Source organism: Balaenoptera physalus (assembly GCF_965194825.1).
Source record: "Balaenoptera physalus genome assembly, chromosome: 1".
Classification (NCBI taxonomy): domain Eukaryota; kingdom Metazoa; phylum Chordata; class Mammalia; order Artiodactyla; family Balaenopteridae; genus Balaenoptera; species Balaenoptera physalus.
In genome coordinates, this window is record NC_138882.1 from 29,117,318 (window position 1) to 29,140,748 (window position 23,431).

The following is a 23,431-nucleotide window of genomic DNA, read 5'->3' on the forward strand; positions in this document are numbered from 1 at the left end:
GTGCTCAGTGTCCACTGAGAGTACACTATCTATCATCACAATATGGTGGTGAGAGGTGTTTTATGTTTGTGTTAATTTCCCCCACTAAATCAGTAATTATTACAATCCTGTCCCTGCTGTTTACCCTGCAGCTGTTTTTCCATTTGTCGAGAGAGCGGGTGTTCTCTGAGGACCGCACACGTTTCTATGGTGCAGAAATTGTCTCTGCCTTGGACTATCTACATTCCGGAAAGATTGTGTACCGTGATCTCAAGGTAAAAAAGAAAAGTAATCAGAATTTGTTTTTGCAGAGGCTGTAGGGACAAACACAAAGTAATTACAAAGTTACACAGTTTGGAGAAAAGCAGATTTAGTTGGGAAATAAAACCACTCTGTTTAAGAATTTGGTTCACTGTATTTGACAGGAAATTTCATTCACCAGTAAATGTGTAGTTCTTTTATGTCCAAGTTTTTGACATGCAAAATAAGTTCTTTTTGACTGCTCTGATCAAATATGATCTACCAATAATAGTTTCGTTTTTCTGAAAGTGTAATGAGTAATGTTAAACATCTGATTATAAGTCAAGTAACTTTGCAAGTGACATTTTAAAATAAATTTCATTATTATATTCTAACATGCTGTGATGTATTATGAAGAAATTTTTATAATAAATAAGATTATTTGGGGGAAGGAAAATATTTGATTTGGTATTAAATTTTTAGTGGGTTTAAATATCTGAAGCATTTTAATATAGCCTTTTATCAATTTGTTTAGTTTCCATTTTAAAAAGCACTGTATTTGTTTTATCAGTAATAGTGACTTTATTTCTCTAAGTTTCTTTCTGTTAAGACCCTCAGAACAGCTCAGGGATTGGCAAACTTTCTGTGAAGGCCAGATAGTAAATATTTTAGGCTTTGCTGCTCTTACAGTGTCTTTTGCAACTCCTCAGTGCTGCTGTTGTAGGGTGAAAGCAGCCACAGACAATATGTAAATGAGCGTGTCTGGCTGTGTTCCCGTAAAACTTTAATTACAGAAACAGGCAGTAGGCAAGATTTCACCCACAGGCCATATTTTGCTGACCCCTGGAGTAACTCATAAAAGGTAGCAGTAATTCTCGTGACACTGTTTTGAATTAGATTGGTCATATTAAGGAAATTTGTACCATGACACACTCTGAACAAGTTCTAAATGTGACAATCTTACTTTCTTAAAAAGTAAATCATATGATAATCTTGACCTATTGAAATCTGACACAGAATTGCTTTATTTATCAAGTACTAGTTCATTTAAAATATGATTTGTAGAAATAGAAGTTATACTAGTCTTCTATGAAATTCTGTTTCTATGAAATAAGGTACATATTTACATATTATAGCACGTAAGAGAAATCACAATTATCCCCTCACTCCCATTCACTCCTTTTTAAACACCTGTGATTCTTAAGTTATCTAATTATTTAAGCAGTTGTCTAAGTTATTTTAAGATGTTGCTCTCACATACATTTGTATTATGAATGATCCCTAAGAAGTAACTATCTCAAAAAATATTATTTTACATGATGACAATGAAATGTAGTATGTATTTTTTTAACATCTTTATTGGAGTATAATTGCTCTACAATGGTGTGTTAGTTTCTGCTTTATAACAAAGTGAATCAGTTATACATATACATATATCCCCATATCTCCTTCCTCTTGCGTCTCCCTCCCACCCTCCCTATCCTATCCCTCTAGGTGGTCACAAAGCACCGAGCTGATCTCCCTGTGCTATGTGGCTGCTTCCCACTAGCTATCGATTTTACATTTGGTGGTGTATATATGTCCATGCCACTCTCTCACTTCATCTCAGCTTACCCTTCCCCCTCCCTATGTCCTCAAGTCCAAGTCCATTCTCTATGTCTGCGTCTTTATTCCTGTCCTGCCCCTAGGTTCTTCAGAACCTTTTTTTTTTTTTTTTTAGATTCCATATATATGTGTTAGCATATGGTATTTTTTCTCTTTCTGACTTACTTCACTCTGTATGACAGACTCTAGGTCCATCCACCTCACTACAAATAACTCAGTTTCGTTTCATTTTATGACTGAGTAATATTCCATTGTATATATGTGCCACATCTTCTTTATTGTTTTATTTCTTAACATATTATTGATTAAAGAAGCTATAAAATTCTGTTTTTAGGAAAAATGAACTATGCAACTATATCTATATCAGGGATGATCAACTAAGTGCCCAAATAGACCAGAGATGGATATAAATCAACAATATGATTGTATTTAGCCTGCAGCATTTTATAGCCAGGAGTGGCAGAATTCAGCATCCCTATATCTGATGTCTGAATGGCCAAATAATCCTATAACGTTTAAATGTCTTGAATCCAGAGTTTTAAAAAAGAATTTAGTTATATGGTATGAGAAAACATAAGTTATATAGCATTTCCAAATTTACTTAGGAGTAGTTAGCTCTTCTCTGCCTGATCTACTCCCCCCTACCATTCCCACTTTATATTTTATGAATTCTGTTTGTAGGGAGAAGGGGGAGAATTTCCTGGATTTAAGAAAATGAGAATAATTTTGAAGTACTTAGTAATATATCCAAAATGCTTAAAGCTGGAGGATGGAATTATTAGTTTAAAGAAACAAAAGAATACTCACTTGATTGCTAGCATTGATTAAGGAATGATATAATTGGGATGGTTTTGGTCAGCATCTCCATTGATCATTTCTCATTAATGAATCAACATATTGGTACATTGAAGTTCATTTAATGAGTTTTGTTGCTCCATCCTTTCTGATGATGAAATTAGACTAAATTTATTAAGCCACAGTGCTAATACTTTGTATATGAATACCAGTCAGGTAGTTACCATATAAACAGACCACTAACTTTCTTAGACAATTAAGTGGCCTCTGCTCTCTAAATTTATTTACTTTTTAATATAACCTTAAGTTAAAGGTCTAAGTAAATGTATAGCATTGGACAGAATCCATGGAACATACACCGAGAAGAATGGATAATGTAAAAAGTCAGACATTCACAATTTATACGTGTTGTTTGTATCCATATTGCACATGATAGAATGAGATCTTTAGGTAGAATCATAAAAATTTAGAGCTGACCCATAGTTTACAGCTGAGCTCATTGAAGACTAGAAGCCTAGTAAGGGATTTACTCAAAGTAATGGACTAAGTTGATGACATAGTCAAGATTATTGGATTCCATGAATCCTAGCTCCAGGTATAATGTTCTTTTTATTACACCATTCTGCCTTTCTAGAGATGAAATGAACTTTAGGTGGGGGAATTCATTGGATTAATTCTAGGATATCTTTGTAAATCTAAAATTTGAATAAAGCTGCCAAAGATAAGAGAAGGAATGTTTTAAATATACTTATACAAAATATATTCAAAATAGCATTATCAAAAACTGATTTAGGTACCCACTTTGATTTGTCTCAGATTTGTCTGTCTTCTCCTTACTAATGACCTTGTGTTTATTCAAATACAAATCCATTTGAGATACTTATGGTAGCTGCACCTCTCAAGTAGATCAGTACCTGTTTGCCACTGCCCCATTCATCATTAGAGGCAAAGCCTTATTTCATGTGCAAGTTAATTTAAGACATTTTATCAGTTCATAGTTCCTAATAACTTGGTGTTCACAGCAACAGATAAATTATTGCAACTTTTGTTGTACTTTAAAAAGTAAGTTTGCATAATTTATCAATACATGTCATGATATTAAATTTTGCTTCAGTAAGGACCCAAATTCTTTGTGATTACTTAGGAAAAACTGATGTTGCTTTATGATAGCATAAAAATTTGAAGAAATCTCTCCTAAGACTGGGTCAGTAGTATAAATTTTTTTGAAAACTTCTTTTCTGCTTAGCTCTTGTTTTTGTAAGTATTCAATATACCTTTCTTTTCAATGACGATGGCCATCCAAGGATAGGATAGGCTGAATTAGGGACATTTGCAAAGGTACTGATACTGGAATTTCATTAAGAATTAATTTCTGGGACTTCCCTGGTGGCGTAGTGGTTGAGAATCCGCCTGCCAATGTAGGGGACACGGGTTCCATCCCTGGTCTGGGAGGATCCCGCATGCTGTGGAGCAACTAAGCGCATGTGCCACAACTACTGAGCCCACGTGCCACAACTACTGAAGCCCACGCACCTAGAGCCCGTGCTCCACAACAAGAGAAGCCACCACAATGAGAAGCCAGCGCACCACAACGAAGAGTACCCCCCGCTCGCCGCAACTAGAGAAAGCCCGTGCACAGCAACAAAGACCCAACACAGCCATAAATAAATAAATAAATAAATAAATATTTTTTAAAAAGAATTAATTTCTCCCAAGAATTTATGACAGGGGGAGGGGCAAAAAAATGCGTAAATTGCTACTGTATTCTACTTTTGGAAAATCTAATCTTGTTTTCTACCTAATCAGAGAATGTAATGGTTAATTTAACCACTTACATTGTTAATGTGAGAAACTGCCAGATAGATTTAGATAATTTCTAAGACTCAATGATGGCACAAAGGGATGGTTTCATAGAGCCTTATATCACAGCCCTCCCAGTCTTCCTCAACTCCTAAATAAACCAGCGGTCTGAATGAAACAGTGTGCTTACTTTACATACAGAGTCTCAAGACACATCCTCTAACTCCCACTTCTAACCAGTCACTCTGGATTTCCTCTTTCATAAAAATTTTAAGCCACTGCTACTAAGAACCCCTTCCACCTCTAACATTAACTTATACTATTGGGCTATGTTACTCAAGTGTAGTAAATTCTTAAATGTAGTATTTCTTAAACCCTAACCTAGATGGGATCTCTGCTATTGTATATTGTGAATTCTTTTCCATCTTAGGAAGGTTCAAAGTTTTCCTTTCAGCATTTCAACACACTGTCTTAATTCCATGGTCATTAAGTTCCTGTAGGTCAGCCATGTGACATTTGCAACTTGGATACCCATAAACCTAAATATGCAGTGTGCAGGGGAGGAATTTCTTATTACATTCTTGAGCCTGAGGCAGTCTTTGTACTGATGTAACTGTGCTAAAAAGGGTTTGTAAGAGTGAGTGAAGGGTCTTGTTTTTGGTATTGCTACAGTAGTTGTCAGAGCCCTTAGGAACTGCTATTATCATTCCTTTGTTTAATCACAAAGTGTCAGCCATTTAATTAAAATGATACCTAAAAGATATATATATGTGTGTGTATATTTATCATAGATAGATATTAGAATATATATGAATTGTATATTAGAAAGCTTTTAAAAACTTAAAAGTTAAAAACTCTTAAGCTTTCTAATAAGAAGAGTTTAATTTTATTCGAGACACCAGCAAGAGCGGAAAAAGGAGCCTAGTGTTTTCTTGCTATAATTTCTTGTTCACAAAGCACAGAGGAAAAAAGATTTCAAAATCTACCAAATCAAGATCCTCTGTCAAATAATGCCTGTCCAATTCAACTGGGTAAAAAATGTTGCCTTTTTAAATGGAAACTCTAGCATGACTAATATTTTTGTCTCCTCAAAGTATGAACTATTAGATGACAAACAATCCTCTGATACAAATTGTAAGCATTACCCAGATTTGAATATATAATCTTTTCTTTCAGACTTCCTATTTAACTTCATACATTGCTTTTGCTGGTGGATGCATCCATTAAGCATAAACATAATGCCCTGCTCTCAATCCTAGATGCTAAGATTGATAGTGCAGATAAAACAGATGCATATGAAGTTTTATAATAGAGAGTACCTGAACAGTCAGTTACAGTGTATGCATTTTTCCTTTTATGGTTAAAAAAAGGAAGAAGGAAAGCATTAGATTTAGGAGAGAGAACCAAAGAAAGGTGATTTGTAAATATTTTTATTCCTCCTTTACACAGTGGAAGGGTCCCTAAAAATGTTTGACTAAATCTTCTTTATGTTAGTGTCAAATGCACTAAGGAAGTGATTTCCAGGTGTTTTTGATATATCTAAGCCATTGATCTGCTTTGGAAAGATTACCAGGTGATTCTGTGCATCCTTCACATTTGTGAATCATAACACTGATCGTTCTTATATTTTATGAAAACTTTGTTATGCATCTATATAAAATTATTATTTATTTTTTAAACCAGACTGGATATTTAATTACCCCCAATTTATCTTTATACAAGATTAGATTTGGGGATATCATTTTTTTTAAGGTGATGTATCTCTGACCGTTGTTCATACTGATGGACAAGTTGTTTTTGTCATTCATGCTCAGCAAAATGACATTTCAGGATGGTGAGAGAAGAAAAATAATTGATGGAAGAAGGTGGACACTATTATAAAATAACTGGCTCAAAAATTGTAAAATATTTTTATTGTATATTCAAAAGAAATCGTTGCATATTAAAAAGTGTTTTTAATGAAGTCACCAAGCTGACAAAAGTGTTTTATAGGGTTCCATTTCTGAACTTTGCTCTTGTATAGAAGAGCACACACCATTTTGATAAATTATAAATCAGCCATTAAACTCTCCATGTTTAATAAATGATCAATACATTTATTGATTAAGTTCTACATTCAGTACCTCATTTAATTCTCAGAACAATCACATTGGAATTGTTACTGTTATTTACCTCTGTGTTATAGATGAAGTTGAGGCACATAGATGTCAACAGCACGCACAAGGTTACACAGTAAGAGATAAAACTTGAATTTACGTTTAAGTTCTCTGACTTGACTCTGTAATCTTATGCACATTGCTCTCTACTGCCTCCTATGCAATATGCTACCTTATCCCCATTATGGTGACCTTTACCCCATCTCTCACAGTCATCCCGTAGGCTGACCTTATTTCTGACTATATCATTGTAATTAAGCTGATTTATAAAACAAGTAGAATGATCAACTGTCCTGTTTTGCCTAGAACTTCCCCAGTTGTAGAACTTTCAAGTCCTGCATCCTGGGAACCCCCCTCAGTTCTAGGTAAACTGGGACTCTTGGTCACTTTCATCCTGTTCCTATTCTTCACTCAAACCCTGTCCCTGCATCTCATTTCATTCCTCATCCCTCAACCCTTGGTATCTTGGAAATGAGATATGAGATTAGAGAATTAGGTATGAATCGGGAATTTTAAAAATATATGTACTTATTGGTATTAAAAACAGTATTTATATGTTTTGATACTTCTGTATCTATCCACTTCAAAACAGTCTCGTCAAAATGTGGAGAATTAGCACATTAGCACATACTATCATGTTTCACTTTGCATGTAAAGCACATAAAGTGAATTGACATAACATACACCAAACACATTTTATTCAATATTATTATGTATTATTTGACGTTTTTATAAGAATTTTTTTGTATTATAAAAGATATAGTATTTTAAGAACTTAATTTGGTTTTGTTTTTATATGTTATGATGTATTCATGTTAGAACAATAAGCATATTTTTAAAAGTTAAGAAAAGAGCATATATATTTTCATTCAACAAAACAACAGACACTCCAGTGTATACTTCTCTTTCTTGTTATGGCAAGGTAGGAGCAGGAGGAAGAAGAGAGTGCTATTTGAAAGAGAAGGAAAAAGGGGAGAAAATCAGAAGCAGGAAGAAGAGAAGGGTTTTCAAGGCAGAAAGAGAAGTAGACAGAGATTCTTGACATTTCTGATTGGTTTCTGTATTTAGAACTTACTGCCATTTGTGCAAATTGGGTTTGATTTTGGGGTTCCAGTTAGTAGAGAATCATGAGGAAGATGCAGTCTCTCTGAATTTAGATAAGAGAACTTTCATTTTTGAAAGGTTTAGCAGTATATTTAGGGTTCATTCAGCTCTCTGTAGACAAGTCAAAGACACTCATTTCTCTAAGTCTGTGCAGTGCATGAAACGTATTGAGCGTTGACTTCAGTTGGGTAGCACATTTAAGTTCTATACTTAAGGACTTAATGTGTACTCTGAGCTTTCCTTCACTGAGCACAGCTTGCTTAACTGTATTTAGTTTCTGGTTTATAAGACATTGGGTAATATGACAGAGTATAACATCATCACATTTTATATGATTGTTGTCTGTTTATGTTCTTATATGGAGTTCTATTTTGAATTTGATACTGACTTCAGAGTTTGGGTAGGCACTTTCATACATCATCATGTTAAGGAGTAGAATAATGATCTACTCCTTAAGTAAGTTAATTATCATTCATCCTGCTACTATTTTTTTTCACATGTGTTTTTTGTGAATGCATTTCTGTGTATTCCTTTAGGTTATATCTATATGACTGAGCAAGATTAGGGGCCCCATCTATATGTAAGACTATAAGGTTACAACTCAGAACTCACATGTATCTCTGCATGATGATAATTGTAACTTTAGGTTCAAATTGGAAGAAAAAGATCGGTTATTGTTACTATTTTTAATTGCATTGGCTTTGCACAAACTCTTTTCCCCCTTGCATTTCATAATTTTCGCTTGAGGCAGATGATCTTACTATTTGGTTACGTCTCAAGATTGTTCTTTTTGTATTAATGGATTCAAAGAGATTCCAACTTTATAATACCTGTGCTATATGTTTTCATTAACTGTTGAATGTTTGACTTTCATATTCTTTTTATTTGTAAAAGGATTGGTAGTTCTTTATTACAAAGAACTGCAAAAGAGGATATTGCCTTACCTTATAAAACAAGATTTAGGTTTGATTTATAACCACCACCAAAGAAACATTTCTGTAAGTGAATATTTTATAGTAGCACTAGACTCCCAAGAGAAATGGTTGAAAACCATCTGCATATATCCAGAAGAAGATGCTTGTCTCTTTGGGATTGTTTAGATCACAATTTATTTTAAACAGGAAAAAAGAGGATTGATGTTTGCTTTGGGAAGTTAATTAGGCTTTACTTCTCAGAACTTGTGCAATAACAGGCTCTTACTCCTATGGGTTTAAAAATCAATTTATTATTGTGAAGTATTTGATAAAATGTTTCTTTTTACACATGAGTTAGGAAGCTACAGGGTTTGTCAGTACTGAAAAGTTCTATGAACTCTGTGTCCTCTTTCCAAAATATCTTACTCAACATTCAATTATTTTTCAAAACAGTATTTTCCTATTTTTGAAGACTATGGAACAAATTATGTTATCTTTCTTACTACACAGTTGGAGAATTTGATGCTGGATAAAGATGGCCACATAAAAATTACAGATTTTGGACTTTGCAAAGAAGGGATCACAGATGCAGCCACCATGAAGACATTCTGTGGTACACCAGAGTATCTGGCCCCAGAGGTAGGCTATGTTTCCATTCATAGAAACAAATAACACTGATATAATGTTTTGCAAAGTAAACCATTTAAGCATTAAAAAAAAATAGCAGTGTCTACTACTCTGACCTGGATTTCAACATGAATCAAATCTGTTTTGCTCCCACTTGTTCAACATGGTATTCTAGGGCAAAAATATATATAAGTTAAACTTTATAAACTATATAAGTACAAGGATACTGGTAACTACAATAAAGTCCATTTTTATTTCTTGGCCATGTGTGTTTTATTTCTTGATTATGCCTATTTTATTTCATTTATTAAAATAGAATAATTGAATGACTACAGCAAGAATGTGAACAGTTTTATGAACCATCTTGGATTTTCCTTAGAAACAAAGAAACAGCAATAATTTGTATTTGTAATATCGTGGGTTTTCATACTTAATGATTGGGAAGTATTTCATTGGGAGATTTAATGAAATGACAGTAGCTGTATTTTGGAAATCATGCCAAATCAAAGCAAGCTTCAACTAGTGCCCTCCCCATGCTGAGGATTCCATACTAATTCATTAATTTGTTTATTCAAACAATTATATATTATTCATCTACTATATACTGGGTATTTTTCTGGGTGGTGTGTTTATACGATCAAGACACAAAGGACCCTGCTCTCAGGGAACTCACTTCTGGTGGAGGGAGACCTAATAAAAATATATGTATAACAATGTCATGCGATGAAGATGTGTCATGAAGGAAAAGAAGCTAGATAAAGGGAGGTTGTGTTGTGGTGGATGTGTTAGGTAGTGTTCTCATTACTATTACTACAAAACAGACCACTGCAAAGGCTAACCATTTTATGTGATTGAAGGTTCTGAGTCAGGACAGCAGGAATGAGTGCTCCATGGTACATGGGGCACGGCAGGGGGTGACTCTGGCTGGAGGCTGGAATCTGGAAGCTCCCCTCTTTCTGTGTCTGACAGTTAATGCTGGCTCTCAACTGGTACCTTACAGGGCTCTCAAAAGCCTCAGCTTCTCCAAGTGGCCTGGTTTCCTCATACTGGTGGCTTCAGGGTAGCCAGACTATTTTGGCTGTGGGTTCTAAAAGTGAACGTCCTAGGGAACAGTTTAGAAACTGCTTCCATTTTTTTAAAACCTAGCAAACCATGAAGAAATGTTTCGATCGCAGGGAGAGGACTGGGGCTGGCGGCGTGAACACAGCCTGAAGGGGTTAGCGCACCACAGCTGGCTGGTAGGGAGTCCGGGAAAAAGTCTGCAGCTGCCGAAGAGGCAAGAGACTTTTTCTTGCCTCTTTGTTTCGCGGCGCGCAAGGAGAGGGGATTCAGAGTGCCGCCTAAACGAACTCCAGAGAAAGGCGTGAGCCGCGGCGATCAGCACGGACCCCAGAGACGGGCGTGAGACGCTGGGGCTGCTGCTGCCGCCTCCAAAAAGCCTGTGTGTGAGCACAAGTCACTCTCTACATCGCCCCTCCCGGGAGCCTGTGCAGCCCGCCACTGCCAGGGTCCCGTGATCCGGGGACAAGTTCCCCGGGAGAACGCACTGCCCGCCTCAGGCTGGTGCAACGTCACGCCGGCCTCGGCCGCCGCAGGCTCACCCCGCCTCCTCTGTACACCTCCCTCCCCGCGGCCTGAGTGAGCCAGAGCCCCCGAAGCAGCTGCTCCTTTAACCCCGTCCTGTCTGTGCGGGGAATAGACGCCCTCAGGCGACCTACACGCAGAGGCGGGTCCAAATCCAAAGCTGAACCCCAGGAACTGTGCGAACAGGGAAGATAAGGGGAAATCTCTCCCAGCAACCTTAGAAGCAGCGGATTAAAACTCCACAAACAACTTGATGGGCCTGCAGCTGGTGAATACCTGAATAGACAACGAATCATCCCAAATTCAGGAGGTGGACTTTGGGAGCAGGATATTTTAATTTTTCCCCTTTTCCTTTATTTGTGAGTGTATATGTATATGCTTCTGGGTGCGATTTTGTCTGTATAGCTTTGCTTTACAATAGCTTTATTTTACTTCACTATATTATAGCCTCTTTCTTTCTTTCTGTCTTTCTTTCTATTTTTTCTCCCTTTTACTCTGAGCCGTGTGGACGAAAGGCTCTTGGTGCTCCAGCCAGGCATCAGGGCCGTGCCTCTGAGGTGGGAGAGCCAACTTCAGGACACTGGTCCACAAGAGACCTCCCAGCTTCACGTAATACCAAACGGCAAAAATCTCTCAGAGATCTCTATCTCAACATCAAGACCCAGCTTCACTCAACGACCAACAAGCTACAGTGCTGGACACCATATGCCAAACAACTAGCAAGACAGGAACACAGCCCCATCCATTAGCAGAGAGGCTGCCTAAAATCATAATAAGGCCACAGACACCCCAAAACACACCACCAGACGTGGACGTGCCCACCAGAAAGACAAGAGCCAACCTCATCCACCAGAGCTCAGGCACTAGTTCCCTCCACCAGGAAGCCTACACAACCCACTGAACCAACCTTAGCCACTGGGGACAGATACCAAAAACAACAGGAACTACGAACCTGCAGCCTGTGAAAAGGAGACCCCAAACACAGTAAGATAAGCAAAATGAGACGACAGAAAAACACACAGCAGATGAAGGAGCAGGGTCAAAACACACCAGACCTAACAAATGAAGAGGAAATAGGTAGTCTACCTGAAAAAGAATTCAGAATAATGATAGTAAGGATGATCCAAAATCTTGGAAATAGAATAGACAAAATGCAAGAAACATTTAACAAGGACGTAGAAGAACTAAAGAGGAACCAAGCAATGATGAAAACCACAATAAATGAAATTAAAAATACTCTAGATGGGATCAATAGCAGAATAACTGAGGCAGAAGAAAGGATAAGTGACCTGGAAGATAAAATGGTGGAAATAACTACTGCAGAGCAGGATAAAGAAAAAAGAATGAAAAGAACTGAGGACAGTCTCAGAGACCTCTGGGACAATATTAAACGTGCCAACATTCGAATTATAGGGGTCCCAGAAGAAGAAGAGAAAAAGAAAGGGACTGAGAAGATATTTGAAGAGATTATAGTTGAAAACTTCCCTAATATGGGAAAGGAAATAGTTAATCAAGTCCTGGAAGCACAGAGAGTCCCATACAGGATAAACCCAAGGAGAAACACACCAAGACACATATTAATCAAACTGTCAAAAATTAAATATAAGGAAAACATATTAAAGGCAGCAAGGGAAAAAAAAACAAATAACACACAAGGGAATCCCCATAAGGTTAACATCTGATCTTTCAGCAGAAACTCTGCAAGCCAGAAGGGAGTGGCAGGATATACTTAAAGTGATGAAGGAGAAAAACCTGCAACCAAGATTACACTACCCAGCAAGGATCTCATTCAGATTCGATGGAGAAATTAAAACCTTTACAGACAAGCAAAAGCTGAGAGAGTTCAGCACCACCAAACCAGCTTTACAACAAATGCTAAAGGAACTTCTCTAGGCAAGAAACACAAGAGAAGGAAAACACCTACAATAACAAACCCAAAACATTTAAGAAAATGGGAATAGGAACATACATATCGATAATTACCTTGAATGTAAATGGATTAAATGCTCCCACCAAAAGACACAGGCTGGCTGAATGGATACAAAAACAAGACCCATATATATGCTGTCTACAAGAGACCCACTTCAGACCTAGAGACACATATAGACTGAAAGTGAGGGGATGGAAAAAGATATTCCATGCAAATGGAAATCAAAAGAAAGCTGGAGTAGCAATTCTCATATCAGACAAAATAGACTTTAAAATAAAGACTATTACAAGAGACAAAGAAGGACACTATATAATGATCAAGGGATCGATACAAGAGGAAGGTATAACAATTGTAAATATTTATGCACCCAACATAGGAGCACCTCAATACATAAGGCAAATACTAACAGCCATAAAAGGGGAAATCGACAGCAACACAATCATAGTAGGGGACTTCAACACCCCACTCTCACCAATGGACAGATCATCCAAAATGAAAATAAATAAGGAAACACAAGCTTTAAATGATACATTAAACAAGATTGACTTAATTGATATTTATAGGACATTCCATCCAAAAACAACAGAATACACATTTTTCTCAAGTGCTCATGGAACATTCTCCAGGATAGATCATATCTTGGGTCACAAATCAAGCCTTGGTAAATTTAAGAAAATTGAAATCGTATCAAGTATCTTTTCCGACCACAACGCTATGAGACTAGATATCAATTACAGGAAAAGACCTGTAAAAAATACAAACACATGGAGGCTACACAATACATTACTTAATAACGAAGTGATCACTGAAGAAATCAAAGGGGAAATCAAAAAATACCTAGAAACAAATGACAATGGAGATACGACGACCCAAAACCTATGGGACGCAGCAAAAGCAGTGCTAAGAGGGAAGTTTATAGCAATACAAGCCTACCTCAAGAAACAGGAAACATCTCGAATAAACAACCTAACCTTGCACCTAAAGCAATTAGAGAAAGAAGAACAAAAAAACCCCAAAGCCAGCAGAAGGAAAGAAATTATAAAGATCAGGTCAGAAATAAATGAAAAAGAAATGAAGGAAACAATAGCAAAAATCAATGAAACTAAAAGCTGGTTCTTTGAGAAGATAAACAAAATTGATAAACCATTAGCCAGACTCATCAAGAGAAAAAGGGAGAAGACTCAGATCAATAGAATTAGAAATGAAAAAGGAGAAGTAACCACTGACACTGCAGAAATACAAAAGATCATGAGAGATTACTACAAGCAACTCTATGCCAATAAAATGGACAACCTGGAAGAAATGGACAGATTCTTAGAAAGGCACAAACTGCCGAGACTGAACCAGGAAGAAATAGAAAATATGAACAGACCAATCACAAGCACTGAAATTGAAACTGTGATTAAAAACCTTCCAACAAACAAAAGCCCAGGACCAGATGGCTTCACAGGTGAATTCTATCAAACATTTAGAGAAGAGCTAACACCTATCCTTCTCAAACTCTTCCAAAATATTGCAGAGGGAGGAACACTCCCAAACTCATTCTACGAGGCCACCATCACCCTGATACCAAAACCAGACAAAGATGTCACAAAGAAAGAAAACTACAGGCCAATATCACTGATGAACATAGATGCAAAAATCCTCAACAAAATACTAGCAAACAGAATCCAACAGCACATTAAAAGGATCATACACCATGATCAAGTGGGGTTTATCCCAGGAATGCAAGGATTCTTCAATATACGCAAATCAATCAATGGGATACATCATATTAACAAACTGAAGGAGAAAAACCATATGATCATCTCAATAGATGCAGAGAAAGCTTTCGACAAAATTCAACACCCATTTATGATAAAAGCCCTGCAGAAAGTAGGCATAGAGGGAACCTTCCTCAACATAATAAAGGCCATATATGACAAACCCACAGCCAACATTGTCCTCAATGGTGAAAAACTGAAACCATTTCCACTAAGATCAGGAACCAGACAAGGTTGCCCACTCTCACCACTATTATTCAACATAGTTTTGGAAGTGTTAGCCACAGCAATCAGAGAAGACAAAGAAATAAAAGGAATCCAAATCGGAAAAGAAGAAGTAAAGCTGTCACTATTTGCAGATGACATGATACTATACATAGAGAATCCTAAAGATGCTACCAGAAAACTCCTAGAGCTAATCAATGAATTTGGTAAAGTAGCAGGATACAAAATTAATGCACAGAAATCTCTTGCATTTCTATACACTAATGACGAAAAATCTGAAAGTGAAATTAAGAAAACACTCCCATTTACCATTGCAACAAAAAGAATAAAATATCTAGGAATAAACCTACCTAAGGAGACAAAAGACCTGTATGCAGAAAATTATAAGACACTGATGAAAGAAATTAAAGATGATACAAATAGATGGAGAGATATACCATGTTCCTGGATTGGAAGAATCAACATTGTGAAAATGACTCTACTACCCAAAGCAATCTACAGATTCAATGCAATCCCTATCAAACTACCACTGGCATTTTTCACAGAACTAGAACAAAAAATTTCACAATTTGTATGGAAACACAAAAGACCCCGAATAGCCAAAGCAATCTTGAGAACGAAAAATGGAGCTGGGGGAATCAGGCTCCCTGACTTCAGACTATATTACAAAGCTTCAGTAATCAAGACAGTTTGGTACTGGCACAAAAACAGAAATATAGATCAATGGAACAGGATAGAAAGCCCAGAGATAAACCCACACACATATGGGCACCTTATTTTTGATAAAGGAGGCAAGCATATACAGTGGAGAAAAGACAGCCTCTTCAATAAGTGGTGCTGGGAAAATTGGACAGGTACATGTAAAAGTATGAAAATAGAACACTCCCTGACACCATGCACAAAAATAAACTCAAAATGGATTAAAGACCTAAGTGTAAGGGCAGACACTATCAAACTCTTAGAGGAAAACATAGGCAGAACACTCTATGACATACATCACAGCAAGATTCTTTTTGACCCAGCTCCCAGAGAAATGGAAATAAGAACACAAATAAACAAATGGGACCTAATGAAACTTAAAAGCTTTTGCACAGCAAAGGAAACCATAAACAAGACCAAAAGACAACCCTCAGAATGGGAGAAAATATTTGCAAATGAAGCAACTGACAAAGGATTAATCTCCAAGATTTACAAGCAGCTCATGCAGCTCAATAACAAAAAAACGAACAACCCAATCCAAAAATGGGCCGAAGACCTAAATAGACATTTCTCCAAAGAAGATATACAGATGGCCTACAGACACATGAAAGAATGCTCAACATCATTAATCATTAGAGAAATGCAAATCAAAACTACAATGAGATATCATCTCACACCGGTCAGAATGGCCATCATCAAAAAATCTAGAAACAATAAATGCTGGAGAGGGTGTGGAGGAAAGGGAACACTCTTGCACTGTTGGTGGGAATGTAAATTGATACAGCCACTATGGAGAACAGTATGGAGGTTCCTTAAAAAACTACAAATAGAACTACCATATGACCCAGCAATCCCACTACTGGGCATATACCCTGAGAAAACCATAGGTCAAAAAGAGTCATGTACCAAAATGTTCATTGCAGCTCTATTTACAATAGCCAGGACATGGAAGCAATCTAAATGTCCATCGACAGATGAATGGATAAAGAAGATGTGGCACATATATACAATGGAATATTACTCAGCCATAAAAAGAAATGAAATGGAGGTATTTGTAATGAGGTGGATGGAGTTAGAGTCTGTCATACAGAGTGAAGTAAGTCAGAAAGAGAAAAACAAATACAGTATGCTAACACATATATACGGAATCTAAGGGGAAAAAAAAAAAAAAAAAGAAAAAAAAAAAAAAAAAAAAAAAAAGGCCATGAAGAACCTAGTGGCAAGACGGGAATAAAGACACAGACCTACTAGAGAATGGACTTGAGGATATGGGGAGGGGGTGGGGTGAGATGTGACAGGGTAAGAGAGTGTCATGGACATATATACACTACCAAATGTAAAATAGATAACTAGTGGGAAGCAGCCGCATAGCACAGGGAGATCAGCTCGGTGCTTTGTGACCATCTAGAGGGATGGGATGGGGAGGGTGGGAGGGAGGGAGATGCAAGAGGGAAGAGAAATGGGAACATATTGTATATGTATAACTGATTCACTTTGTTATAAAGCAGAAGCTAACACACCATTGTAAGGCAATTATACTTCAATAAAGATGTTAAAAAAAAAAAAAAAAAAAAAAAAAAAAAAAAAAGAAATGTTTCATTAGTTTTTTGAAAATTTTTCTTCATAGTGTATTTTTAAAAATTTTGTTATCACATACCATAAATTCCGCCTTTTAAAGTGCACAGTAGTGGTTTTTAGTATGTTCAAAGTTGTGCAATCATCACCACTGTCTAATTCCAGAATATTTTCATTAGTACAACAAAGAAATCCCATACACGTTAGTTCCTCCCCTATCTCCCCTCGTCCCAGACAACTACTAATCTACTTTCTGTCTCTATAGATGTGCTTGTTCTGGACATTTCATATAAATGGAATCATACAATATGTGGCCTCTTGTGTCTGGCTTCTTTTACTTAGTATGTTTTCAAGATTCATCCATTCTTCAGCATGTTATTGATACTTCATTCCTTTTTATGGCCAAATAATATTCTATTGTATGAATATAAACACATTTTATTTATCCATTCAGCAGCTGATGGACATTTAGGTTGCTTCCAGGTTTTGGCTGATAATGCTGCTATGAACATTTCTCTTTGAATCCCCTTTTATGGCCTTGTTTCAGGAACTGCACATCATTTCTGTCATATGCTTATTGGTTTAGCATTCCTAAGCCTACACATATTTAAGGGGTAGTGACATAGACCCCACCTCTACATTGTAAAAGAGCATGTGAGATGGGAGATACTGTTACAGCTGTCTTTGGAAAATACAGTCTTCTACAGATAGAATGTTCAGGGAAAGAGGGGTTTAATCAGAGACCTGAATGCTAAGAGGCAACTATTGTAAAAATAGACGGGAAGAGCTTTCCAAACACAGAGAGCAGCTAGTATAAAAACTGTGAGGCAGAACAAGTTCAGTTCTTCCCTCAAACTCCAACAAGGTTAGTGTGGCTAGAGCCAAATAGGGAGGCATTAATCTTTGATGGATGAAGATAACTATTTATTGAACATGTATTATGTGCCACATGCTATATATGTACATTGCATATTTGGAATAACCTTTTGTGATAGAAAACCTATTTTTTCAAAGGTGAGGGAACTGAGGATCAGAATTTTTCTAATGTAATCTGTACAGTAAATCCCCTACATACGAATCTTCAAGTTGCGAACTTTCAAAGATGCGAACACGTCAGGTGTGAGTGAAATTGCAGCTTGCCCTCCGTCTCCTATTGCTAACAACCCTTCAGTTCTACCATCTCCCACCTCCTCTCCCTTCTGCAGTCAGTAACTCTTCTTGCCTGTTCACTCGATGCCAGCCCCTGTATGCCACCTGTTGGACTGTACTACCGTACTTTTCAAGGTACTGTACTGTAAGATTAAAAATGTTTTCTTTATTTTTTGTTTGTTTATTTTGTATGTATTATTTGTGTGAAAACTATTGTAAACCTATTACAGTACAGTACTATGTAGCCAATTGTGTTAGTTGGGTACCTAAGCTAACTTTGTTGGACTTACGAACAAGTTGGACTTACGAACACACTCTCGGAGCGGAACTTGTTCATATGTAGGGGACTTACTGTACACAGCTAGGAGGTGGTAGAGATAGAATTAGGATTCTAACTAGGTTCATCTTATAAAGCCTATTTTTACTTTTTTAACCACATACATCATGGCCCAAAACAGTCACTATTTCAAGGCCACTTATAGATGTAAATAATTGTCATTTTTAAAATAGATGCTTTGTAAATGCTCAACAGCAAAAGGTAATCAAAAGAATTAGGAAATAAGAATACATTCAGAATGATACTAGCATTCCTATACATATAGTAACTAATGCCAGTTTATTATTACAATAGTTCTTTTCCGTTAGAGATTAAATTTACATTTCAAGAATGTTGAGTTACTGTAAATAAATGCTAGTAATTTGAAATATTAGCAGTATTTTTCACAGTAAATTTCCAAATACTATTTTATCGAGGGCTGCCAAAAATAACATTTTTTCTGTTATGAAATCTGGAGTTTAAAATTTTCCATTTTTGTAGCTGAATTAGGTAAACGTTTAGAAATGTTGTTTCTTGTTTATTCAAATACAAGATTACATTTTCTAGAATAGGATTGTTTTTGTGAATGTCATGAAAAACAAAATCTTTGTTTCTCTGGAGTTCCAATTGCCCTTGCTATACATTTACTGTGGCTGATGATATCCCATATTTAGAGTAACAAAATTAGTTGTGTCACGATTAGGGGAAATTATTTCTGTAGAAGATAAATACATCTCATTTCAGAAGCAGATGATCTCCTAAGAAACAAAGATATTGTTTTATATGCAAATGTCATCAACTGAAGAACAAAACCAAGAATTTAATGCAAGAAGAGTCCAGTTGTTTCTAAATAGAAAGTTTACAATTCACAAGGAATTGTCAATTTCTTTTTAAAGACACGTAAGAAAACCTTTCTGTATACCTTTTAAAAAAAATGTTGCAGAAGTCTGGTCTTTAAAAGAACTTTGTATACCCCATGGCTGATAGATGTTGATTCATAATTAAAATCTTGACACCTTGTTTTTACAGGGGAGAGTGAGCATTGTGGTTACTATCTGTGGATGACAAATCTTGAAACAACTAACTTCTCATGCAGTTATGTTTTTATATTCTAAGTATTTGTGTCCAATACTGCATTTTGTTAAATCAGGGTAACTTTGTGTCGTACTCTTACTTTTTTTTTATTTTTTATTTTTTTAATTTAATTTTATTTTTGGCTGTGTTGGGTCTTTGTTTCTGTGCGAGGGCTTTCTCCAGTTGCGGCAAGCGGGGGCCACTCTTCACCGTGGTGCGCGGGCCTCTCACTATCGCGGCCTGTCTTGTTGCGGAGCACAAGCTCCAGACGCGCAGGCTCAGTAGTTGTGGCTCACGGGCCTAGTCGCTCTGCGGCATGTGGGATCTTCCCAGACCAGGGCTCGAACCCGTGTCCCCTGCATTGGCAGGCAGATTCTCAACCACTGTGCCCCCAGGGAAGCCCCTATACTCTTACTTTTAAAAACAAGAATTTAAGTCCTTTTTTCTGGTCTCTGATATGGACCATTTCACTGAAGAGCACTCATTCATTAATTAAAGAAATATTTATTGAATATTTATTAGGTATCATGCATTCTTTTAGGTGCTGGGAATACAAAGATCATAAGAAATGTTTTTTGTCCTCAGGTAGCTTGCTATATTTACTAAGGTGATAGGATATGTAAAATAATCATTACTGTGCAAGAAAATAATTGCTTTACTAGAATTATGTACAGAATGGTGAAAGGAAAAGGAAGGGTGGTGGGAGGGTCTGGTGACGGTAAAGAGGGAGCAGACTGAGAGGAGGCTGGACACATAGATTGGGATCAGAATGCAAAAGAGTTTAGATTTGATCTCATGGACAAGGAAAAATCACTTTTGAACTAAGAGCAGGGCAATAATGTGATCAGATATAGCTGGTCAGAGTTAGAGAGGGATTGGCAAGAGCCGAAACTAGCCTCTTCCCTTTACTTCAGATGGTATCTCTCACTTTCTTTGAACCTTGAAATTTCTAGTTCATACCATTATTAATGCCAGACTTTTCTTGATTAGTAGCTGCTTATCAGACTTGGAATATGTGCCTGAGCACTGCTTCTCTTTTGAAGGGCTCATTGTCAATATTTTCCCTTCTCCTCTTCTTATAGAAGACTTGTTTACCCATTATGGAGAGATCTTTCTGCAACCTATCATTCATCTAGCAGTGGCATCCGTTACCTTTTAAACTGTTTTTTGTTTTCTTTTGGTTTTTCTTCTGTTTGTTTTTTTTTTTTTTTGGCCGCACTGCACGGCATGGGGGATGTTAGTTCTCCGACCAGGGATCGAACTCGTGCCCACTGCAGTGGGCACTACTAGGTCCAGTCCTAACCACTGGACCGCCAGGGACGTCCCTAAACTGTTTTAATCTGGTAGGAATGCTTTGCTGCTTAAAGACGGTTGAAGGGTATTTAAAAGATACTTCAAAAAGACTGTTAGAAATCGGTTCAAAGCTGATATATTAACTGTACTATATCTCAGGCTCATAGCTGATTTTTAAATAAACTTTAGTTTTAAATGAACTTAAGTTTTTTCTTGTGGCAAAGACCACCGGGAAAAGAAAAGTTTTATAGTATAAAAATGCCATTTGTTGAAAAAAGGGTATTTTTAAAGTATTTGTTCTCTTCTTTTGATGAAGAATTATAGACCTTTATTATTAAAGGGAAAAAAATCGTGTCTTTTTTAAAAGAGGTTGCAGAGATACAGTCCTAGCAGGCATATAAACTATACATTTAGTGTGCTACATCTCTAAAAATGCATTAGTATATATAGTTTTAAAGTGTTTTTGCTCTTTCTTGTATTAGAAGGAAATAAATTTGACCTGCCATATATTATGGACTATAAGATATTTTGAGGGGATTTTGTTTTCATAATCTTTACTATATTTTCATGCCTAGAAATTATAAAGAAATTAGAAATCACATATAAAATCTTACTGTTAAATTTTATTATTTGCCTTGGCTCTCATTGAATCCAAACCATCCTTTTATGCAGTGCTAATTATTTAGAGTCTCAGCTTTGCTCTTGAGTTAGCAGTACCTGATCAACTTTCCAACTGTAAAACAGTTTGAAAATCAAATGTAGCTTACATGCAAGACCCAACAAAATTAAAAGTGTTAAGTACGTTTTGGCAGTTCACTTTTATTATGCCCAGTCCTCAAATGTACCAGCAGATAATCATCTGAATGTTAGTTATTTTTCACATGCTTATGTGATCACACAAAAAGTACATGCTAAAAAGAAGCAGATGGTGACAGATGGGGAAGGTTGAATAAGGTGGTTTTGGAAACCTAGAGAAATGCACTTCTGTAATAGTGTAAAAATAAAAATTATTTGATAATCAAGTTAGAACTAACAAAAAGATTGCAAAAAATGACTTGATTGTTGGAAAATACATAGTATCTAGTGGTGGTTGCTGTTCAGGAAAAAAGTGTATATAATTTTATTTCATATGTGTAAAATACTGTGTTTTTCAGTGGCTGAAAATGGATTTTTTGATGTATTCCTAGTTTTCAGAACCTCATTTTTGGAAAACATTTACTTGGTATCATTTTATTCACTTTTCTTTTGAAGTCTACTAGCTTTAATATCTTTTATAATATGTATTTTGACAATATCTGAAATAGACAAGAATATTTTGATAACTATTTTTTAAATTTATTTATTTTATTTATTTATTTTTGGCTGCGTTGGGTCTTCATTGCTGCTCACGGGCTTTCTCTAGCTGTGGCTATCGGGGGCTACTCTTCGTTGCGGTGCGCGGGCTTCTCATTGCAGTGACTTGTCTTGTTGCAGAGCACGGGCTCTAGGCGCGCGGGCTTCAGTAGTTGTGGCATGCGGGCTCTAGAGTGCAGGCTCAGTAGTTGTGGTGCACGGGCTTAGTTGCTCCGCGGCATGTGCGATCTTCCCGGACCAGGGCTTGAACCCATGTCCCCTGAGTTGGCAGGCGGATTCTTAACCACTGCGCCACCAGGGAAGTCCTTGATAACTATTTTGATACAAAGATTTGCTTAAAGTCATTGTGATTCTATATAGATAATAGCACAAATGGAAATTAAATTCTATGTAAATGAAAGGCCAAAAGTATACAATAACTTCTTCAGAATGGGTTGAGAGAATCATGTAAATTAAGGGTGAAGGTAGTTGGTAGTATGGAGGGTAGTGTACATGGGGGGAGTAGTTAGAACCAAACTCGATTTAAGAGTACTAAATGGAATATTATTTATTTATTTTAAATACAACAAAGAATAAATGAAAAAGACAATTTTATGGGCTCTATCAATATTATCTTTAGGGGATCTTAAAATAAATGAATGAGGTCAAAGTTATATATGTTTGTACATTTCATCTGTAGATAAAAATAGTAGCACACATAGTTGCATTTTGCATACCCTTGGACAAAATTCTACTGGTTCTAACAGATTATGAAACTAAATCTCAAATTCTAAGCTTTTTGTAAAAATTAAAAGTTATTTTAGTAGCTTTCCCAAAACTGTATACATTCCTAATATTTTATTTAATTGTTAATGATTCATGTAACAATTATCCTCTTGAGGTGTTTTTGAAAACCTTCATCTTCCTGATGGTTCTAAAAAGGTCTCATCACCAATATTAAGGGGAAAATTAAGTAAATGAGCACAGTGATTAGTTCAGACAGAAGTTGTCTGCTTTATAGTTAGAATTTATATTTAAGAAATTCTGTCATGAGTTGGCTGACTGTTCATACTGTTTCTGGATAATATTAAAAACCATCCCATTTTGCTATATACCTGAAACTAACACAACATTGTAAATCAACTATATTTCAATTAAAAAGAATTTCATAGTAAAAAAAAAATATCATTTTGTCCCCAAATTGGATATTGTTTAAATATGAACAAAAATGATATTTTTAGTTCAATGTTAATGTCTCTCAACATTTATAA

At 36.3% G+C, this 23,431-nt stretch overlaps 1 protein-coding gene across 6 annotated transcripts in view; it reads left to right on the forward strand.

Moving 5' to 3' along the window:
• The window catches only part of AKT3 (AKT serine/threonine kinase 3), a 392,413-nt gene that overhangs the window by 277,031 nt on the left and 91,951 nt on the right, over positions 1–23,431 (forward strand). For all 6 annotated transcript variants that reach the window (XM_082470477.1, XM_082470480.1, XM_082470479.1 and 3 more), the window contains 2 exons: positions 132–254; positions 9,104–9,232. In XM_082470477.1, coding sequence (XP_082326603.1) covers positions 132–254; positions 9,104–9,232 — 252 coding nt within the window. The remainder of the gene's footprint in view (positions 1–131; positions 255–9,103; positions 9,233–23,431) is intronic.